Raw genomic sequence first — 19,359 nt, forward strand, 5'->3', positions numbered from 1 at the left:
AGCTGTGACACAAACTGTGTGCCTGCGCTGGGCCTGTCAGCTGCTCGGGTGTCAGTGACCTGCAACCACTTACACAATCGCTGAGTCATCTCCTGGCCTGTGATCTACTGAGACACCAGGGACCTCACCCGCACAACCTGTTTGCTCTGTGCACATGTTGGGGTGACCCCATCTGGCAGCCCCCACCCAATCACTTGCTCAATCCCCAGCAGCGGGATGGGGGAGGGAACTGGAAGGGCAAAAGCAAGAAAGAATATCTCATGGGTCAAGATAAAGACAACTTAATAATTGGAGAAGTAATCACTCAGAGCAGGAGATACATATGCTCAGCCTGTCTCTGAGGAAAGGATGTTTTGAAGAGCACACCTGCCTCCTCAGTTCTATTGCTGACCATGATGTCATATGGTGTGGAATATCCCTCTGGTCAGTTGGGGTCAGCTCTCCTGGCTTCGTCCCCTCCAGCCTCTTGCCACCTGCAGCCTCCACACTGTTAGGGCAGAGGGAGAAACAGCGAAGGCCTTGAGGCTGTGCCAGTGCTGCTCAGCAACTGCTACCACATGAGTGTTGTCAAAGCTGTTCTGGGCACCATCAGCAGAGGCTGTGAACAAGAAAATTAGCTCCATCCCAGGGAGTACAATCTCCACCCCTTTTTCCACACCACATGCACCCTGCTCAGGTCCTACAGTGTTCAAGACATTGACATCCACCACCACCTCCTTCCCCACCCCAGACATGACACACACAGCACACTGGGTTTGGCTGGTGTGGCTCAGGTGGACCTGGGCAAGTCCCATCACTTCTCCCCTCACTCAGTCAGAGCAGTTTGGAACATTCAATCATGTTATGAACCTAAGGACAAGGAAACCTATTTATCACCATCCTGCACCCCACAGTGGCCTTACAAGTAGCTGGGAGACCCACACAACCAGGGAGGTGCCTCTTTTTGCACCTCAACATCCGATTTGTGGTTTATGGGTTTATTGGCGACTTCTTCTGCTTCACCTTGTCTATTTTGAGATCCCCTTCAGGTCTTTTCCGTATTGTCCCCATGCACATGTTCTTCTGAAACTGACATTTTGTCCTGGTTTTCCATGTTCACAGACAGTTTGCCTGTGTCTCGCAGCACCCAGAAGAGCTCAGAGTCTGTCCCAGTAATCCCGCACAGCCCATCCTGCTGGGCTGGGCTGGGATGCGGGGGCCATACAGTCCAGCCCACAGGACTGGGCTTTTCCTTGTATGTGAAAGGATCTGTGCTGAGGGCCCCTCAGTGGCCTCCTGGGGGAGGACATAGCCCTTGGGCATGATCCAGCTTGTCTGTGTCCTCCCCACCTGATTGAAGTTCCTCCCCAGACATCTGTGGGCTGCTTCTGCACCAGGTAAAATGGGGGATGTCGACCCATCCTTATACTTTTCTTTCTACTCTCATTTCAAATCTACTTTTTCATTCCATTAGATCTTATTAAAGAAGGCATTATCCATTTTATATGTATGTTATAATGGCTATGTATATTTAATTTCTCTGGTTTTATACATACGTATATATCTATATATGATGTGTATACTCTTATACACATGTACAGAGGCATATATACATTTTAAATACCATATTTATTCATAAATAAAACAAAATAAAATAAAATAGAATAAAAAAAAATACTGGCTGCTCATGGCTTGGACAGGCATACTCCTTGCTGGGTAAAGAACTGGCTGGAGGGCTGGGCCCAAAGAGTTATGAACAGAGTCAGATCCAGTTGGTGGCTGGTCATGAGTTGTGTTCCTCAGGGCTCAGTATCGGGGCCAGTTCTGTTTAATCTCTTTATCAATGATCTGGACAATGGGATCAAGTGCACCCTTAGTAAGTTTGCAGATGACACCAAGTTGGGTGGGAGTGTTGATCTGCTGGAGGCTGGGAAGGCTCTACAGAGGGATATGGACTGGATGAAATGATGGGCTGAGCCCAGTTGCCTGAGGTTCAACAAAGCCAAGTGCCAGGTCCTGCACTAAAGTCATAACACCACCAGGTAACGCTACAGGCTTGGAGAGGAGCAGCTGGAAAGCTGCCTGGTGGAAAAGGACCTGGAGCTGTTGGTCGACAGCGGCTGAACCTGAGCCAGCAGTGTGCTCAGGTGGCCAAAAAAGGCCAATGGTATCCTGGCTGGTATCAGCACTAGTGTGACCAGCAGGACTAGAGAAGCGATTGTTCCCCTGTCCTGGCCACTGGTGAGGCTGCAGCTCGAATCCTGGGGTCAGTTTTGGGCACCTCACGCCAAGAAAGACTTTGAGGTGGTGGAGTCAGTTAAGAGAGGGACAACAAAGTTGATGAAGGGTCTGGAGCACAAGTCAGATGGGGAGTGGCTGAGGAAGCTGAAGCTGTTTAGCCTGGAGAAAAGGAGGCTGAGGGGAGACCTTATTGGTCTCTGCAACTACCTGAAAGGAGGTTGTAGTGAGGAGTGGGTCAGTCTCTTTTATCCAGGTAACAAATGACAGAACAAGAGGAAATGGCCTCAAGTTGTGCCAGGGAATGACTGGGGAATAGAAAAGATTTCTTCATGAAAAGGGTTGTTGGGCATTTGAACTGGCTGCTCAGGGAAGTACTTGAGTCACCATCTCTGGAGGGTTTTAAAAGACATGTAGAAATGGGGCTTAGGGACATGCTTTAGTGGTGGACTTGGCAGTGTTGCGTTTATGCCTGGACTATCATCTTAAAGGTCTTTTCTGACCTACATGATTCTATGATTCCATTATTCTATTATTTTATGATTCTTCTGTGCTTGTACCTACACACAAATACAGATTTTCTCATATAAAAAGACAGATGACAGATATCTGATAAGATCAGTGCAAATTTGGCCATCCCAAATGGGCACATTACACTGAAGCTTTTTACCCTGCTTTTCTCCATCAGGCAAGTGTCGCCAAAACCTCAGAGTGGGATTCACTCTGTGCCAAGAGTAAGAAGTGGCATGGACAGTTATTGGCAGGGAGCTTTTGGGGCCCTGGGCTGTGTAAGACAAAAATAAAATGTTTCGAATGCTGTTAGGTTTCCATATGATGGAAATGTTGAGAACATTTTTTTTGTTTTAAGCAATAAAAAATAGAATGAAAGATGTAGAGTGAAAGACAAGTCTTATTGCAGATTTAGGCTTCAAATATATCTGGTGTTGTTAACCTCCTTCCTTTGTTTTGCCTTGTTTTACTATACTGATCTCTGGGGGATTTTATGTTCTGCCTTTGTTTGCAAAGGCAAGTGATCATAACGTTGGGCTGGGATGCGGTTACAGGGACAGGGGTGGGTGGTGCCAGTGTAGGTGCCCTGGGACCCTCTGCCCAGGCTCCAGCTGCAGCTTCCAAGGGGCTCTGGTCTCCAGCGGGTCCTCTGTGACAACGACCAGTCCAAACATAGACTGCAGAGACACTGGCTCCTCTGGAGGTGGCCCTGGATACTTGTGGTCAGGCAATGGAGCTCGCCCTGAAAATGTGAGACATTTGCACACGTCTTTAAAAGCAGGAGCAGGAAATCATCAGCTGAAACAATTAAATACCTTAAATAAAATATCTGTGTTTTCCCATGAGATCAAAATGAGGCTTTTCAGCATGTGCATTAAGAGCAAGAGGAGAACTTCTCAGATTCCACTAGATTTGCCTTGCCAGCGCTCTCTCTGTTAGGCTGTGCATCTGATCTCCCTCATCTTTCATGTATTTCCACCCATCCTAACTAAACTGACCATGTCTGAAGTCACATTTCCAGCAACTAATCTACACACAAGCACTTGCGATTGCTCTCTGGATTTCCCTTCCCCTTACTCTTTGATCACTCAGACATCTCTCAACAATCCAGTTGCTGCTTTCAGCTTCAAGGAGGTAAAAGCTTCCTTGTCTTTCGGTAGTCTGTCTAATTCTGTCTTTAGCCAACTCTTTTATTGTGTTTATTTTGTAATTCATTTCTGCCTAAAATATTTTCTCATGGTTATGCCTTGTGAATGGTGAATCTCATTGGTGGCAGTTTGTCCTTGGCATACAGTTGAGGAGTGTGCTTTCTTTTAATCATGAATCTTATCAGTTTTATTTTGTTTGTTCAAAAGGAAAGAAAAGTCCCTCTTTGCCTGTGTGCAGCCAGGTCTCCAAGGAGAGCAGGTGGGAGCTGGTGCAAAGGAGCTGGAACATCCAGCTGCAGACTGCAGTGGAGAAGTCTGGGGTAAGGAAAAGGGATGCAAGTGCCAGGTGGCCAATGAGAGAAATGATGGGGTTGGGGAGGTGAGGAGCAAGGTTGTCCACACAGTGTCGGACCTCAAGTGTCAGACCTTCTCCAACCAGTCCAGACCTCCACAGGAGAGACCCTGGATCGATATAATACTGATAGCATATTTTCTTTAAACGGAAAAATTAATGAAGTACACCCTTTAAAATAGAAAGACGCTTTTATTAGAAGCTTTTTGAAATCTTTCTACATAGTTACACCAAGAAAACTCTCTAATTCACTGTACAAGAGTAGAAGACAATTACAAGAAGAGACATGGTTTCTTAGAGCTTTCTTCAGTGTAATGAGCCCCATGGTGCATTTGGTGCTGAGCCCTTGAACCTTGCCAGAAGTCAGAGTCAGAAGAAAAAAGTACTATGTACCTTGAAGTATTAATGAGTTCCACTGAGGGCAAGTAGCAGCAAAGCCTCCCCAGGGACTCGTTAGAGCAGAGAATTGGAGGCCATGATGGCAGATAAACAAAGGGTCATGTGCAGGCAGCTGAGGTGCTGAGAAAAGCCTGGTTTTGTTGGATGAAGCAGAGAGGCCAAGGCCTGACCCCCAGCCCCTGGGAAGGCAGATCCTGTCCCTCACCCATTGCTCAGGGCTCTTCCTGGGGCAGGGGGATGTGGGCTGTGTGATGCTGAGTGAAGGACAATGGTGTGACAGTTCCCAGCCTTCCTGGGGGTGTGCAAGGAGGCCATGAAGGGCCCCCAGTGCCTGAGGACAACATGATGATTGCCATAGCCAAGGGGACAAAGACTTGGGTTCTCTTGGTTACATCCAGCCTTGCCAGTGCCCTTTGCCATCTCCACCACAGGTTGTCCTACACTGTCCCACAGCTGCTTCTGTTTCCCTGCAGGCTGCAGACACCCATCTCGCTTCCTCCCCTTGCTCTCACCCTGGAGTTTCCATACATTGATGTGTCTCCACTCCCATGCTCTGTTCCTCGAAACACAAGGTGGTGGACTGATCTCACTCTCCTCTGGATGATTTCTTGTACCAAAGCACTACCCTTTGAGGGTGGCAGTGTTTCTGTCCTCTACTGTAGAAAGGAGGACCCTGAAAACTACTGACCTGTCAGCCTCTTACCTGTGCCTGGGAAGATCATGGAACAGATTCTCCTAGAAGCTCTGCTATGGAACAGAGAATGGTGACTCAAGCACTCCCTGGGCAGCCTGTTCCACTGCTTCACAACCTTTTCCATGAAAAAATGCTTCCTAATACCAATTCTGAACCTTCTCTGGCACAACCTGAGGCCATTTCCTCTCATCCTATCACTTGCTGCTCAGAAGAACACCAACACTCTTCATGCTACAACCTCTTTTCAGATAGTTGTAGAGAGCGAAAGGTCTCCCCTCAGCCTCCTGTTCTCCAGGCTAAACACCCCCAGGTCCCTCAGCTGCTCCTCAGAAGACTTGTGCTCCAGGCTCTCAACAGCCTTGTCGCCCTCCTCTGCACTCACTCCAGCACCTCAGGGTCTTTCCTAAAGTGAGGGGCCCAAAACTGAACCGAGGATTCAACTTCTGGCCTCACCAGAAAGAGTACAAGGGGATGATCACTGCCCCGGTTGTGCCTATTACACTATTCCTGATACAAGCCAAGAGTCCATTGGCATTTTTGGCCACCTGGGCACATGCTGGCTCATGTTCAGTCACTGTCGATCAACACCCCCAGGTCTTTTTCTGCCAGGCATCTTTCCAGCCACACTTCCTCAAGCCTGTAGTCTTGTATGGGGTTGTTATGACCCAAGTGCAGGCCCTGGCACTTGGCCTTGTTACACCTCAGACAATTGACCTCAGCCCAATGAACCAGCAGCTCCATATCGGTCTGTAGAGTCTTCCTACCCTCCAGCAGATCAACACTCCCACCCAACCTGGTGTCATCTGCAAACTTACTGAGGGTGCGCTCGATGCCCTCATCCAGATCATTGATAAAGAGATTAAACTGGCCCCAATACTGAGCCCTGGGGAACACCACTCATGACCGGCCACAACTGGATTTGGCTCCGTTCACCACAACTCTGTGGGCCCAGCCCTCCAGCCAGTTCTTTATCCATCACAGATACACCATCCTGGCCATGAGCTGCAGCTTCTCCAGGAGAATGCTGTGGGATACGGTGTCAAAGGCTTTACTCAAGTCTAAGTACACAACATCCACAGCCTGTGTGGCGGATTCACTCCCCCACGACAGACTTTCCCTCATCTGCTAAGCCGGTCACCTTGACATAGAAGGAGATCAGGCTGGTCAAGTGGGACTTGCCTTTCATAAATCATGCTGATTGGGCCCGATTGTTTGTCTCGTATGTGTGACCTCCCAGTCCCTTTCCCAGCCATGTTCCTGCTGTTGGCCTATCCCCTGCAGAGGCACAAGTGACCTCACAGTCCCCTCCACAGCCGTTGGCTTCCTACTGGACTATGAGTTCCTGAGACACAGCTGAGCACATGGCATCGTACCCAGCCATCACCCTCCTTGTGGTCCAGTGTGTGAGCAGATAAAACTAAGCTGCTTTCATCAAATTCATCTAATAGATTTCCTATCAAGGGTTTGAGTGGAGAAATGTTTCTCAGAGGAGCTGCTGTATTTACACTGGTGCATTTTATATCTCTGCTTCTGTCTCTTTTTTTTTTTTCTTCTTCCTCTGTCTATTCTGTCTTGAAAGAGCTCTCCAAGGAAAAGATTCATGGAATCCTAGAATTACATAGGTCGCAAGAGACCCCTGAACACCATCTCTGTTCCATTGACCTCTATGGCACCCCAAGGAATAGCTGGTAGTGTTTGTGCTCACTTGGGTTCATCTCACTGCATGCACACAATGGACATGCACATGATGTGTATGTTTACAACTCATCTGTACAATGAAAACATGGACTTTTGATCTAGTGTTTCATAGAATTCTGGAACCTTCTGAGTTGGAAGGGGTGCACAAGGATCATCGAGTCCAACTCCTGTCCCTGCACAGGACAACCCCACAGTTCACACCATGTATCTGAGGACGTTGTCCAGTATCTTCTTGAACGCCGTCAGGCTTGGGGCCGTGACACCTCCCTGGGGAGCCTGTTCCAGTGTCCAGCACCCTCTGGGTGAAGAACCTTTCCCTCATGTCCAGCCTAAACCTCCCCTGGCACATCTATCTTCCATTCCCTTGGGTTCTGTCATTGGTCACCAGAGGAAAGAGATCAGTAGCTACCCTTCCTTCTCCCCTTGTGAGGAAGCTGTAGCCACCATGAGGTCTATTTTTAGTCTTTTCTTCAGCTCTGATGCTGAGAAACCCCTTGGTTTGCTTTCTAAAGCAGAAAGAAGCCATGACCTTCAGGAAATGGGAAGGGGGATCCTGTCCCTCACACACGGCTCAGGGCTCTTCCTGGGACCGTGGGATATGGGTGTGCAAGGCCGAGGGAAGGACAACACTGGTACAACAACTTCCAGCTTCCCCTTGGGGCTGCAAGCAGGCAACGAGGCCCCAGTGCCAGGAGGACAACATGTATTCTCGTAGACCTCAGTGGCAGAGACAACTGCCATGGCCAAGGGGACAGAGACCTGGGTTCTGTGGGTGCCTTCCAGCCTTGCCAGCTCCCTTTGCCATCTCCATCACAGGCTGTTCTACACAGTCCTACACCTGCCCCTCTTTCCCTGCAGGCTGCAGACATCCATCTCGCTTCCCCACCTGCTCTCAGCCCAGCATTTCTGTCCCTTCACTGATGTGTCTGCACCCTCACTGGCTGTTCTTAGGCAGAGGTTCTTTCCCAGCCATGTTCCTCCTGCTGGCCTGTTACCTCCAGAGACACAACTGACTTCACTATCCCCGCACAGCCACATGCTTCTGACTGGATTATGAGTTTCTGAGACACAAGTGACCTCATAATACCACACCCATCCATCTCCCTCCTTAGCCGCCAGGACCTGACCAAGGCTGAAGCATGTTCTACGCAGTCATACACCTGCCCCTCTTTCCCTGCAGGCTGTAGACACCCATCTGGCTTCCTCACCTTGTTCAAATTCATCAAATAGATTTCCTACTAACACCGTGCATGAAAAGCACTCTTCTCTGGAACTGCTGTATTTCCGTTAACACCTTCTATATCTCCTCTTTTGACTTTCTTTTTTTTTTGCTCTTCTTCTTCTACCTATTCTCTCTCCAGAATCCTCTCCAAGGCAAAAAATCTTTCAAATCAGAGAATAACTCAGGTTTGAAGACAGCCCTTGTCTCACTCATCTTGTCTCACTCTCCTGCTCAGGGCAGGGTCAACCAGGTGAGGTTCCTCAAGGCCTCCACCCAGGTTTGCATCATCCTCAAAGCTGCTGAAAGTGCACTCTGTTACATATTAGAGGGGAAGGATAAAGATGTTCCACAGTGTTGGCCCAAGTGCCAGTCACTGAGAGATGACACTCACAACTGGTTACATGGAGGACTTTGTACCACTCATGATATTTGGGCTTAATGGTTCAGCATCCCACCCAGCATCCACTTCTTGAGCCCCATCAGCACCACTCTGCCCAGAAGGACACCATGGCTGAGGCCTTGCAAGCACCCTGTACACAACATGCCTTTCTTTCCCCTGTCCATTTGGGTTCCGCAATCCCTTCCTTCGCCTACACATTCCAGGCAATGAGTGCAGGAGGACATGTCCCATCCCTTTCCCAGGGAAGGAGGTAGGGTGACCAGCCTGTAACTCTCCCAGTTCCTATTCCTGCTCTTCTTGAAGATGGGTTTGAGGTCGGCATTTTCTAAGGACCCCAGAACCATTCTGGTTTCTATGGCACTTTTGAGAGCACAATCCGGAATCATGGGAAGGGTGACATAGCAGAAAGGAGCACTTGCAATGAGCCTGTCCAAGGCAGCTGAGATGAATCTCACTGGTCAAATGGGGTTTGTTCTTGTACTCACACACAGAAATGTCAGGGTTCTGTCAGGTGTCAACATCTGAGCTGGCCTCATGGACTCCTTATGCACCCAGGGATGCTCAGAGACAGAGTCTGTCCCTTTTACACAAAGAGGCAGGTGTCACAGAGTCCCTCTCGACCTCCTGTTGCCATTCCCAAAGGGCAGGAGACACCTGAGCCCTGTGGTGTGTCACCCTGCTCTGCACTCATCTGACTTGTGCCGTGGCAGGAAGAATGGACACAAGGAGCTCGCTTGAAGGAAGCACATCCCAGTGCTGCATTCAGGCAGTTAACAATGGGATGTTACTTCCAACACGAAGTGACCTCGAGATCTTGTCTGTCCCACAGGCCTTCATGGAACCCTAAGGAATAGTTGATGGGGTTTGTGGTCACTCGGGTTCATGTCACCTCAAGTACATGACGTGCATGCTCACAATTCATCTGTACAAAGCAAACATGGACTGCTGAACTACTCATTCAGTGTCCATTCATGGAGGGAAGAACAACCTCTGTGGGTGAGAGGCCAGTGCAGGAAAAGGTGGTTGTGAGGGGCCAGTGCATGATGATTGACCTGAGGCTCCTTCCCAAGGGGTGTCCAGTGCACAGGGGCACAGCCCAGCCCCTGCTCTGCTGGTCCTGCAGGTCTCTGGCAGGAGGCCTGGCTGTGAGAGGACACTGCTGTGTGCCCAGCCCTGCACACACACACTGTGCAGCTGCACAATGGTGTTTCATCTGTGGGCCACATTCTTTTGAAACTTTTCAAAAAGACCTAAGCCTCCAGGCACTGCCCTAAAAAGATCACTTTTCTTTATAGAAGCACTGTTAGGGAGGCCAGCTCTGTCACAGCAGTGCCCATTGCCTGTCCCTGCCTGCGCTCACAGGACTGACACACAGCAGGACGGTGACCAAGCTGCCAGAGCACTCAGGCCTTGCACCAACACAAGGGATGAGAAGGAGAGTGTGGGAGTGGAACGAGAACAGCTCCGGAAGACCAAGGGCTGCTGTTCCCTGTCAGTGCTGCGATGACAGAGCTCTTCTCCCTTCCACCCATGTACACAGGAACTCTCCCTGCAGCTCCAAAAAGGTCTTCGAGAAAGGATTTCAACAGAAAAAAAATTGCTGAAGAGCTCTTTATTTTGATTAAATACAGAGAGCATGATTCCTCATTGACACAGCCACTCAGTGAGCAAACAAAAGCAGGCAATAAATTACAAAGGGAATTCAAATATTATAATAAAAAAACACACCTAGAGACAAAAAATACTGCAGACAGGTTGAACCTGCAATGAGTTAGACTACAACTCTTATGTAGGAGAAGATAGAGACAGTGTTTAGCTTCAGAAGTAATCCAGTCATCAGTTTCCACAGGGCATCCTTGAGATCCTGGTTCCTCATGCTGTAGATGAGGGGGTTCACTGTTGGAGGCAGCACCGAGTACAGAACGGCCATCACCAGGTCCAGTGAACGGGAAGAGATGGAGGGGGGCTTCAGGTAGGCAAGCATGACAGTACCAATAAACAGGGAGACCACGGCAAGATGAGGGAGGCATGTGGAAAAGGCTTTGTGCCGTCCCTGCTCAGAGGGGATCCTCAGCACAGCCCTGAAGATCTGCACATAGGACAGCACAATGAACACAAAACAGCCAAATGCTACTAATACGCTAACCACAAGTACCACAGCTTCCCTGAGATAAGAGTATGAACAGGAGAGCTTGAGGATCTGTGGGATTTCACAGAAGAACTGATCCACAGCATTGCCCTTGCACAGTGGTAGTGAAAATGTATTGGCCGTGTGCAGCAGAGCATAGAGAAGCCCAGTGGCCCAGGCAGCTGCTGCCATATGGACACAAGCTCTGCTGCCCAGGAGGGTCTCGTAATGCAGGGGTTTGCAGATGGCAACGTAGCGGTCATAGGACATGACTATGAGGAGAGAATATTCTGCTGTACCACAGAAAAAGAGAAAAAAAACCTGTGCAGCACATCCTATGTAGGAGATGGACCTGGCATCCCAGAGGAAATTGGCCATGGATTTGGGGAGAGTGGTAGAGATGACACCCAGGTCGAGGAGGGAGAGGTTGAGGAGGAAGAAGTACATGGGGGTGTGGAGGTGCTGGTCACAGGCTATGGTGCTGATGATGAGGCCATTGCCCAGGAGGGCAGCCAGGTAGATGCCCAGGAAGAGCCAGAAGTGCAAGAGCTGCAGCTCCCGTGTGTCTGTGAATGGCAGGAGGAGGAACTGGGTGATGGAGCTGCTGTTGGACATTTGCTGTCTCTTGGTGTGGGCACTGTCATAGGAGGAAAGAAAAGTGAGAGGATAGGGGAGACTTTCCTGAACAAAATCAAAGCCATTTCTCATACATGCCCACCTTGCTCCACACCCCCTTGTCCTTTTCCAGACCTTCCTTCAGCTCCGTGGCTGAGCCCTGGGTGGTGCTGGCTGGAGGTGCCGTGAGGAGCAGGACCTGTGCCCGCTGGCTGCCCAGGAGTCAGCCCTGCTCTGCAGCAGGGGGGTCATGGGAACGGGGGCAGGGGCCAGTCCTGGGGTTCAGCTGTGTCAGATGGAACCACTCCTGTTGCAGAAGGGCCTGTGATAAGGCTCTCCCAGTGATAAGGAACCAGGATGGCACAAAGCAGTTTGAGAGGTTTGGCTTTTTAGAGCTTCCTGTAATTGCCTTGGAGAGTGTTCTTGTATCTCAGAAACCCTCAGCATTTCTGCTGCACTCAGGTAGAACAGAGAAAGTTCTGCAAGACAAGAAATGTCTGTGTGTCAATGCAGAGTGAGGGCAGCTGCTCTGTCCCTCTGTCTTGCTCCAGCTGCCCTGGGCTGGCACCTTCCTGAGAGGGAGGCTGATCACACTGCCATGTTACCCTGAACAGCCACCAGGCCCTGCTGAGAGCAGACGTACCCACATCAGACCACGACATGTCTCATCCTTTCCTAAGGTCTCAGCACCCCACTTCTGGCCCAGGACACACACGGCTCATTTCACAAGCCCAACAACATTTTCTCCGTTGCAGCAACTCTGTGCTTCTCCGTGGGGCTTAAGATATCACTAAGGTGATATAGCACAGGTTTGCATCCTGATGGGGAGCTCACAGCTTGGAATGAAAACCTCAAGGACATAAAGAAGTGTTGTAATGATGGCGTTTGATTAAGGGAGACTCAGCTCGCTGCCCAGACCCGCAGACTGCGTTGCCCACACCCCACATGTCAGAGGAAAGCTGGGACAGGTGTTCCCATGGACACACCTGCAGGAAAGGACCCACAAGATCAGGCTGTGACTCTGCAGCTGAAACTCCCATCCCCAGAGAGCCTGACAGCAAGAACCAGATCACAACAACCGTGACCCAGAGCAGTGGAGCAAGAAGGAAACTGCGGTGAGGGTGGGTGTGAGAGAGGCCAGGGCAGAGGCAGCCGGGCACTCAGACAGCGTCACCCTTCCCCAGCATTGATCTTGTCCTTGAGGCATCTGCTTGCCAAAATGCTGGGGGTGATCTAAAGCTGTGAGCAGCCCTGACACACACAGCACCCTCTCCACAGCAGGACCCTGCCCTATCAGATATTGCTCATTCCCCCCACAGCTTCTCCCCACAGCACCGTGGGGATCTCCCTGGGCAGGCTGAGCTCTGACCCTGGCAGGCAACAGAGTCCCTGCACCGGCACAGCCCTGGGGTGCAGGGACCCTGCTCTGCAGGACAGCCCTGGGCACCCCTGGGTGCTCACCCAGATGCACATCTCTACAACCATCCCTGGGAGAAGGCAGCCGTCATGTGCTGTCCCCCTGATGGTGCAGCAGGGAAGCTCTGAAGCACGTCCTCCTCTAATATTAGAGACACTGAGAGACTCCTCCTGAAAAGTCTCATAAACTGTTAGAGGTACCAGCTTAGGAGATCTTTCCAGGAACTGCAGCTGCATTGCCCTGGAGCCAGAGACTTACCATGCTAAGGACTGTGAAGATTTTTCTCCAAGTGAGCGAGAGCTCTGTCCTCCCACCCCAGATTGTCTAGAAACTTTCTCTGCCTGGCTCCATCCCCTCGGTGCTGCAGACAGAGCCTTCAGCCCTGCTGCGCTTTGCAGAGGAGCTGCTCCTGGGCAGAGCTGTCTCTCTGCAGCGCTGCCGCTTACCGTGAGCTCCCTCTGTCCCAGGAGCCCAGCCCAGCTCAGCAGCACAGGAGCAGCCCAAGGTGGCACTTTCTCTGTCTGCTCTGGGCTCCCTTGTGGTGTTCCTGGGGCTCCAGGGGAGCATCCCATGAAACACTGTGAAGTAATCAGTGATGTTTCTTCTCTTACCTCTAAAGAGACAGTTCCTTCCTGTAGTAGTATTTTTCATATTAGAATTTGCGCATGACAGTCATCTTTTCTTGACCCATCATTAGACAGGACACCAGCAAAGATCTAAATTCTCCAAGCTAGAGGGAAGAATATCTCCAGTTGAATGAATTTAGGTATTTTATTCTGTGTTTGTAGCCCTTGGGCTAGAAAGACATTCAGCAATCTTTTGGCCATGTCATGCCTCTGCTCTGAAGCAAATCCTTTGCTCACAGGGGCTCTTGGACACTTGGTACCAGGTTTCCTTGTGGCGGTCAGAGGTTTCCTGGTGCCACAGCTGGGGTGGTTCAGCCCAGATGTGAGGCAATGGCCTCAGCCAGGGACCTGACTGGGGGAGCTGGAGCTGTCAGTGTTGCAGACAGAGCTGTGACACGGATGGAATAAACTGCCAAGGCAGGGTGGCAGAAGTTAGTTCATCTGGTCTTCAAGGACAGCAGCCTCCAAGCACAGCAACAGTCCAGATCAAAACTCAGTCTAGACCTGTAAGGACATTCAAGGGCCCCATAATGAGCTGTTCCTACTTCAGGAACAGTTAAAGGAGAAACAAAGACACTGGGTGGCCACTGATGAAATTAATAAGGGAGAGAAGTGATATTGTCTGTGTCTCTTATCTTCCATCTTCAACAGCATGTTCTCCCAGGCCACTGTGACATGAGACAGGAATCTGGAGGAGAACAACCAGCAGTGGATGGGGATCAAGTCAGGGGTCACTGGAACTAACACAATCCTGACCAGTCCATGGGACAGGAGGGGCAGCATCCCAGGAGCTGAGACAGCAGGACGATGTCACAGGGAGGCCACTCTCCACCATCTCTGAAAGCTCATGGAGACTGGGGGGACTCCCTGACCACTGGCAGCTCTCACACATTGTGTGCACTTTTCAAAAATGGCCAACAGATGAGCAGGGGAACTCAAAACTGTGCACCAGAGCATGTCCACGGGGACCCCATTTCTGGGTGTCTGAAAGAGAAGGTGATGGGGTTTACCCAGGGTAGGTTGTGCCTGTCCGCCCTCTTTGCTTTCTGTGAGGAAAGGACAGGATTGTTGGTTGCGGGGAGAACACTGATGGTCTGTTACCTGGAAGTCAGGAAGACATTCATCATCATCCCCTGCAATATTAGAGTGTCCAAGTTAGGATATTATGGTCTGTGTCAGTGTGTAAGTCGATGGGTAAAAAGCAATCTGGATGGTTGGACTTGGAAAGGTGCTATAGGAAGGGAGAAACTTTGCAGTCATGAGGACAGTCAAGCACTGGAAGCTGTTTCCCAGGCATGTGCACTCACTCTGTCCCAGAAAGTGTCCAAGATGTGTTTGGATAAAGCCCTGAGTCATCTGGTCTGACCCTCCTTTGCGCAGGAGGTTGGTCAAGACACCTCCCAAGCTCCCTTTGAGCCTGGATGATGCTGTCCTTCCTTCCCCTTTGTATTTTCAATTTAGGGAGAGCTCTCAAGTTCTCCCTGACCACAGAAATAATTCACGTGAGGTGCAGGGCTGCTTTACAAGTACCCGAAGCATGCCGGACCACAACTTTTGCATCCCTTTTCATTTGCCCCAACCCAGGGTCTCCTTTTTTTTGCTCTCCTCATGCCCAACTCGTTCATCCTTTTAGAGCAGGTTGCTCAAGAGGTGTCAGCATCCATGTACGGAGTCTGCACATCAGCCAGACATCAAAGTCACCATCAAGAGTCTTTTACCCCAGGAAGGGGAAAACTTCCAATGCAGGCACCAAACCAGTGCCCAACCTGCCTGGAGAGCCAGCACAGTTGTGCCACACAACAGCAGCCTCTGAGGGAAGCTGGAGGTGATGGGAATTGAAATGGTTTCAACCCAAATCATAGAATCATAGGATCATAGAATCATTTAGGCTGGAAAAGACCCTTAAGAACATGGAGTCCAACCGTAAATCAAACACTGCCAAGGCCACCACTAAACCATATCCCTAAGCAACACATCTGCACATCTTTTAAATACTTCCAGGGATGGAAGATAAAATCCTGAGCTGGCAGGACACCATTAAGTGCAGTTAGACATAAGATACTTGTCATGCCTGTGAGTTCAGACCTCGTTGGCAGAATGTCTCAGAACCCCTCAGTGAGGAGGGCAGGGTGTTGGGGAGATGGGAGCACGTTTCAGTTTCCCAGATCCCAGGACAGAGCCTAAGCCATCCTTCCCTTCAACTCTGGCATCCAGTTTCTTGAGATGAAAATCTGCTGGGTCTTCTGTGGATAATCATGTTAAAAGGCATGAATAATCCTTCAAGTGTTTGTGTAATTTCTCTCAGAGTGTCAGTACAAAAAAATAATTAGAAAAAAGGTTAATCTGCCTGAATATAATCTCCCACATTTCACTCTGCATCAGTGGTAGCCCCACTGGCAGTGCATATGAAATAGGTATTTGCAGTATAAGGCATGATACCCCATGTATAAGTACATATCAAAATGGCTCAGATGAAGAGTGGTCTGGCAAAAGTCACCCTTTGTGTCCCCAGGTGCACGGACACTGCTCATGTGCCTCTGCAGAGAGGGGCAGAAGCTGGATCCCCTTCTCAGGACAGACTCCTTCCAGGAGAGACACAGCCACAGGGGTAACTCATCAGGTCTTTATGGCATTTCACTCAGCATCAGTTCTGACATCTTGGGTGCTTTCCTGTGACTACCCTTTCTGCACCAATGATCGTAAAAAGACAACTGGAAATATGGAAGGAAGAAAGGCCTCTTTTGGGCTAATCGTGTATGGTAGTGACATTCCCATCTTGTGGGCATGGCTGTGCCTGGGAGATGGGGAATGGCTGCTGCTGGGGTGGCTGCTCACACTGACCACAGGCAAAGCCTTGAAAAACATTTGAGAAAAATCTACCGAGCCCCAGGGGTCAGGGCTCAGCCATTCTGGTGATAAACAAACATCAAGGGCTGACATGGCATCAGAGCCACCTCCACATTGCTCTCACCACCTGTAACCAGTGTCTCCAAGTCTTTCTTTCACCAGCCCCCAGGAACACGGGCCTCGACTGCTTGTTTCATTCACAGTTGAGTCAGTGACGGCCCTTCATGGGGTCCCAAATGCCCTCAGAAACTTGGGTTTCGCTTCTGCCTTTCACTTCATCAGAGGTTGGTTCATTCTTTCAGTAGGTGCAGTTCAGGATCATGGCAGCAGAGGGCTCATTAACATCCAAAATGCTCTTACAAGCCAAGGCTCTGTGCAGCATTTTCCTGAAGGCTTCAAGTCTGGTGCGGATGATTACGGAGATTTCAGGAATAGCCAAACAGAGAGCATTTCCATAATAAGTAGCAATAAAGCCACATTTCTTCTATTTCCTTCCATGCTCACCCTTCCCTCCCTTTCCAGAACAGGTGGTATCAGCAGCCTCCAGTTCATATTGATGTGGAGCGTCTCCTGATTCAGATAGAATATGTCAGAAGAGTGCGTGCCTAAATCACCACGTGAGTGAGGAGGTAGTCCAGGACACCTCAAGAGGAGTCACACTCCTCTGGACCAAAGGGTGGGTGTTCCTGGGAATCTCAGCTGCCACGGCAGAGCCTTATTTGTGTTCGGGGAGCTGGTCAAATGACCCATCTCCTTTTCTGTAATGGTGTCTGAGTTTCCTCAAGTCACCCCTGACTTGAGCCCCATCCACTCCTGGGTGTTCTCCAGACTCCTGCATTCGGGAACAAAGTCCCGGGAGACCTTGCTGGTGAAGATGGAGGCAAAGAAGCCATGAAGTACCTCAGTCCTGTCTGATTCTACTCTTAGGAAGTTCAGCAGCAGGCCCACATTCACCCTGTCTGTTCTTTTACCCGAAGGAAGCTGTGTCAGCTCATCTTGCTGCCCCCAGCCTCCTCTGCAGGTATCAAGTCCAGGGCAGCTTTGGCATCATCTGTACATCCATGGGCAAGGCTTCTATAGTCTTCCTTTGCAGCTTCACCTGCTTCCACCTCCTGCATGCTGCTTTTTAGCCCTGGAGCTCCATCAGTTCAGACAGGCAGCCTCACAAGATAAATGCTTCTTTTCATGGATACTTGGACAGATCATTCTTGTGCTTGGAGCAGGCTGTTCTGTAAGGCTTCTCAGATTTCCTGAGCTCCTTCACCCTTCAGACCTACTTCCATGGCACCACCTCGCCCGCCATCCTCCAGTATGTCAAAGTCTTCTCTGGAGCCCACCAGCCTGTGCTCTGCTGCTGCCCTTCCTCCCTCCCCTCTGGTGCCTGGGACCCCACTGTTTCCTGGCCATGACAGCCAAGGAGGACACTGATGCTCTCATCTCTCACCAGCTCTTCTTTGTTTCCCAGTTCCAGATCCAGGTGAGCATGACCCTTGCTGGCCCATCAGGCAGCCGTGTTAAGCGGTTGTCCCAAGATCCTCTGGACTGCTGGCACCTGCAGATTTGCCCGGCCAGTGACTGTGAGGGCAATTACAGCTCCCCCTAGGAACCTGCTCATTGACTGGAGACTTCCTCAGGTTGCTGACAGAAGACCTTTTCCATCTCTTCTCCATGATCAAGTAGTTTGTAACACCCAACACATTGTCACCCCATATTTGGTTTACATGGAAAAGTCTTGGAACTGGGGGTGAGGGTGGGTGTGCTACAGTTGTCACCAATCTGAGAAGACAACAGGAGTTTGACCGGCGTCAGACAGAGCCGATTTCAGCAGGTTCCAAGATGGACCCACTCCTTGCCGAATCTGAGCCTCTCAGTGATGATGATAGAACCTCTTGTGATATTGTATTTGAGAAAGGGTAAAAAATGCTACACAACAGCAGGTGGGAGAGAGAAGGGAGGAAATGTGAGAGGAAAAATGCTGTAGACACCAAGGTCATATCCCATAGGACCCAAGTAGGTCCCTCAGCAGGCCAAAGCCTGCTCTCCTGAAATCCTGCTCTTTGCCTTGTTATCATCTTCCAGGAGCCTCAGCTCCACTTTCTCATCCCTGACTGTTACACTCCTGACCAACTCTTTCTGCTTTGTAAGTGTGAAGTCCCACAGGGCACCTCACCTCACTGACTCCTCAGTCACCCGTGTCAGGAAGATGTTGTCAATGAGCTCCAAAACCCTCCTGGATGGCTGGTAACTTGCAGATTTTGGGATATCTTAGATCTGTGCTGGAAGGGTGGTTTCAGAGACGGTGGAGGTTTTCTTCATAGTGGGAATCAGAATAGGAATGAAATCAAGGCACAAAGTGCAGCTGGGGAGGTCCAGGCTGGACATCAGGAGAAAGGATTGTGACTGGAAGGGCAGTACTGTGGTGGAGCAGGTCAGCCAGAGGGAGTCTGCATCAGCCCAAGGCTTTGTGCTTCAAGGAACAGCTGGGGAGGATGGAGAGAGATCAGCAAAGGAAGGAAGATGCTCAGACAAGAGCAAGGTGGGGCAGCAGGGGGGATGTCTCCAGCCTGCAGGGCAAGAGGTGCAGGTGATGCCACAGCATAGGACAGGGGGTTGTGGAGATGGTCAAGGGATGTAAAAAGGCTGAAAGGCCCCAACAGACATGAGCTCCTTCTCCCCTCAGCTATGGCTGTTGTCTCCACCTCTGATGCCTGCGAGGAGACACCTTGTCCTTACAGCACAGGGGCCTCATGGCCTCCTTGTCCCCAGACAGGAACCTGGGAGGTGTGGGACCATAGTCCTGCCCTTGGCCTTGCACAGCCCCACATCACAGTGTCCCAGGAAGGGCCCTGGGCAACGTGGGAGGGACAGGATCTGATTTCCCAGGGTCTGGGGGTCAGGGCTTGGCCCTTTGGTTAATGAAACACATCCAGTTTACTCAGCATCAGAGAGACCTGTACTTTGCTTTTCCTGACCTTTCATCATTGACTCCAGTTTTCTGCTCTAACTGTCCCTGGGGATGGTTTCTCAGTAGTGTCCCTCATTGAGACCCATTAACAATGCAAGAAAATTTAGACTTTGTATCTGAG

General features: G+C 50.2%; 1 protein-coding gene across 1 annotated transcript; it reads right to left on the reverse strand.

The window, feature by feature from the left end:
- Positions 1 to 10,411: 10,411 nt before the first annotated feature.
- Positions 10,412 to 11,383, reverse strand: LOC135999666 (olfactory receptor 14A16-like). The gene has a single exon (XM_065653225.1). It carries the CDS (start codon positions 11,381 to 11,383, stop codon positions 10,412 to 10,414), a length of 972 nt encoding a protein of 323 aa, XP_065509297.1.
- Between the last annotated feature and the right edge of the window lie 7,976 nt (positions 11,384 to 19,359).

Source organism: Caloenas nicobarica, chromosome 29 (assembly GCF_036013445.1).
Source record: "Caloenas nicobarica isolate bCalNic1 chromosome 29, bCalNic1.hap1, whole genome shotgun sequence".
Taxonomy (NCBI): Eukaryota; Metazoa; Chordata; class Aves; order Columbiformes; family Columbidae; genus Caloenas; species Caloenas nicobarica.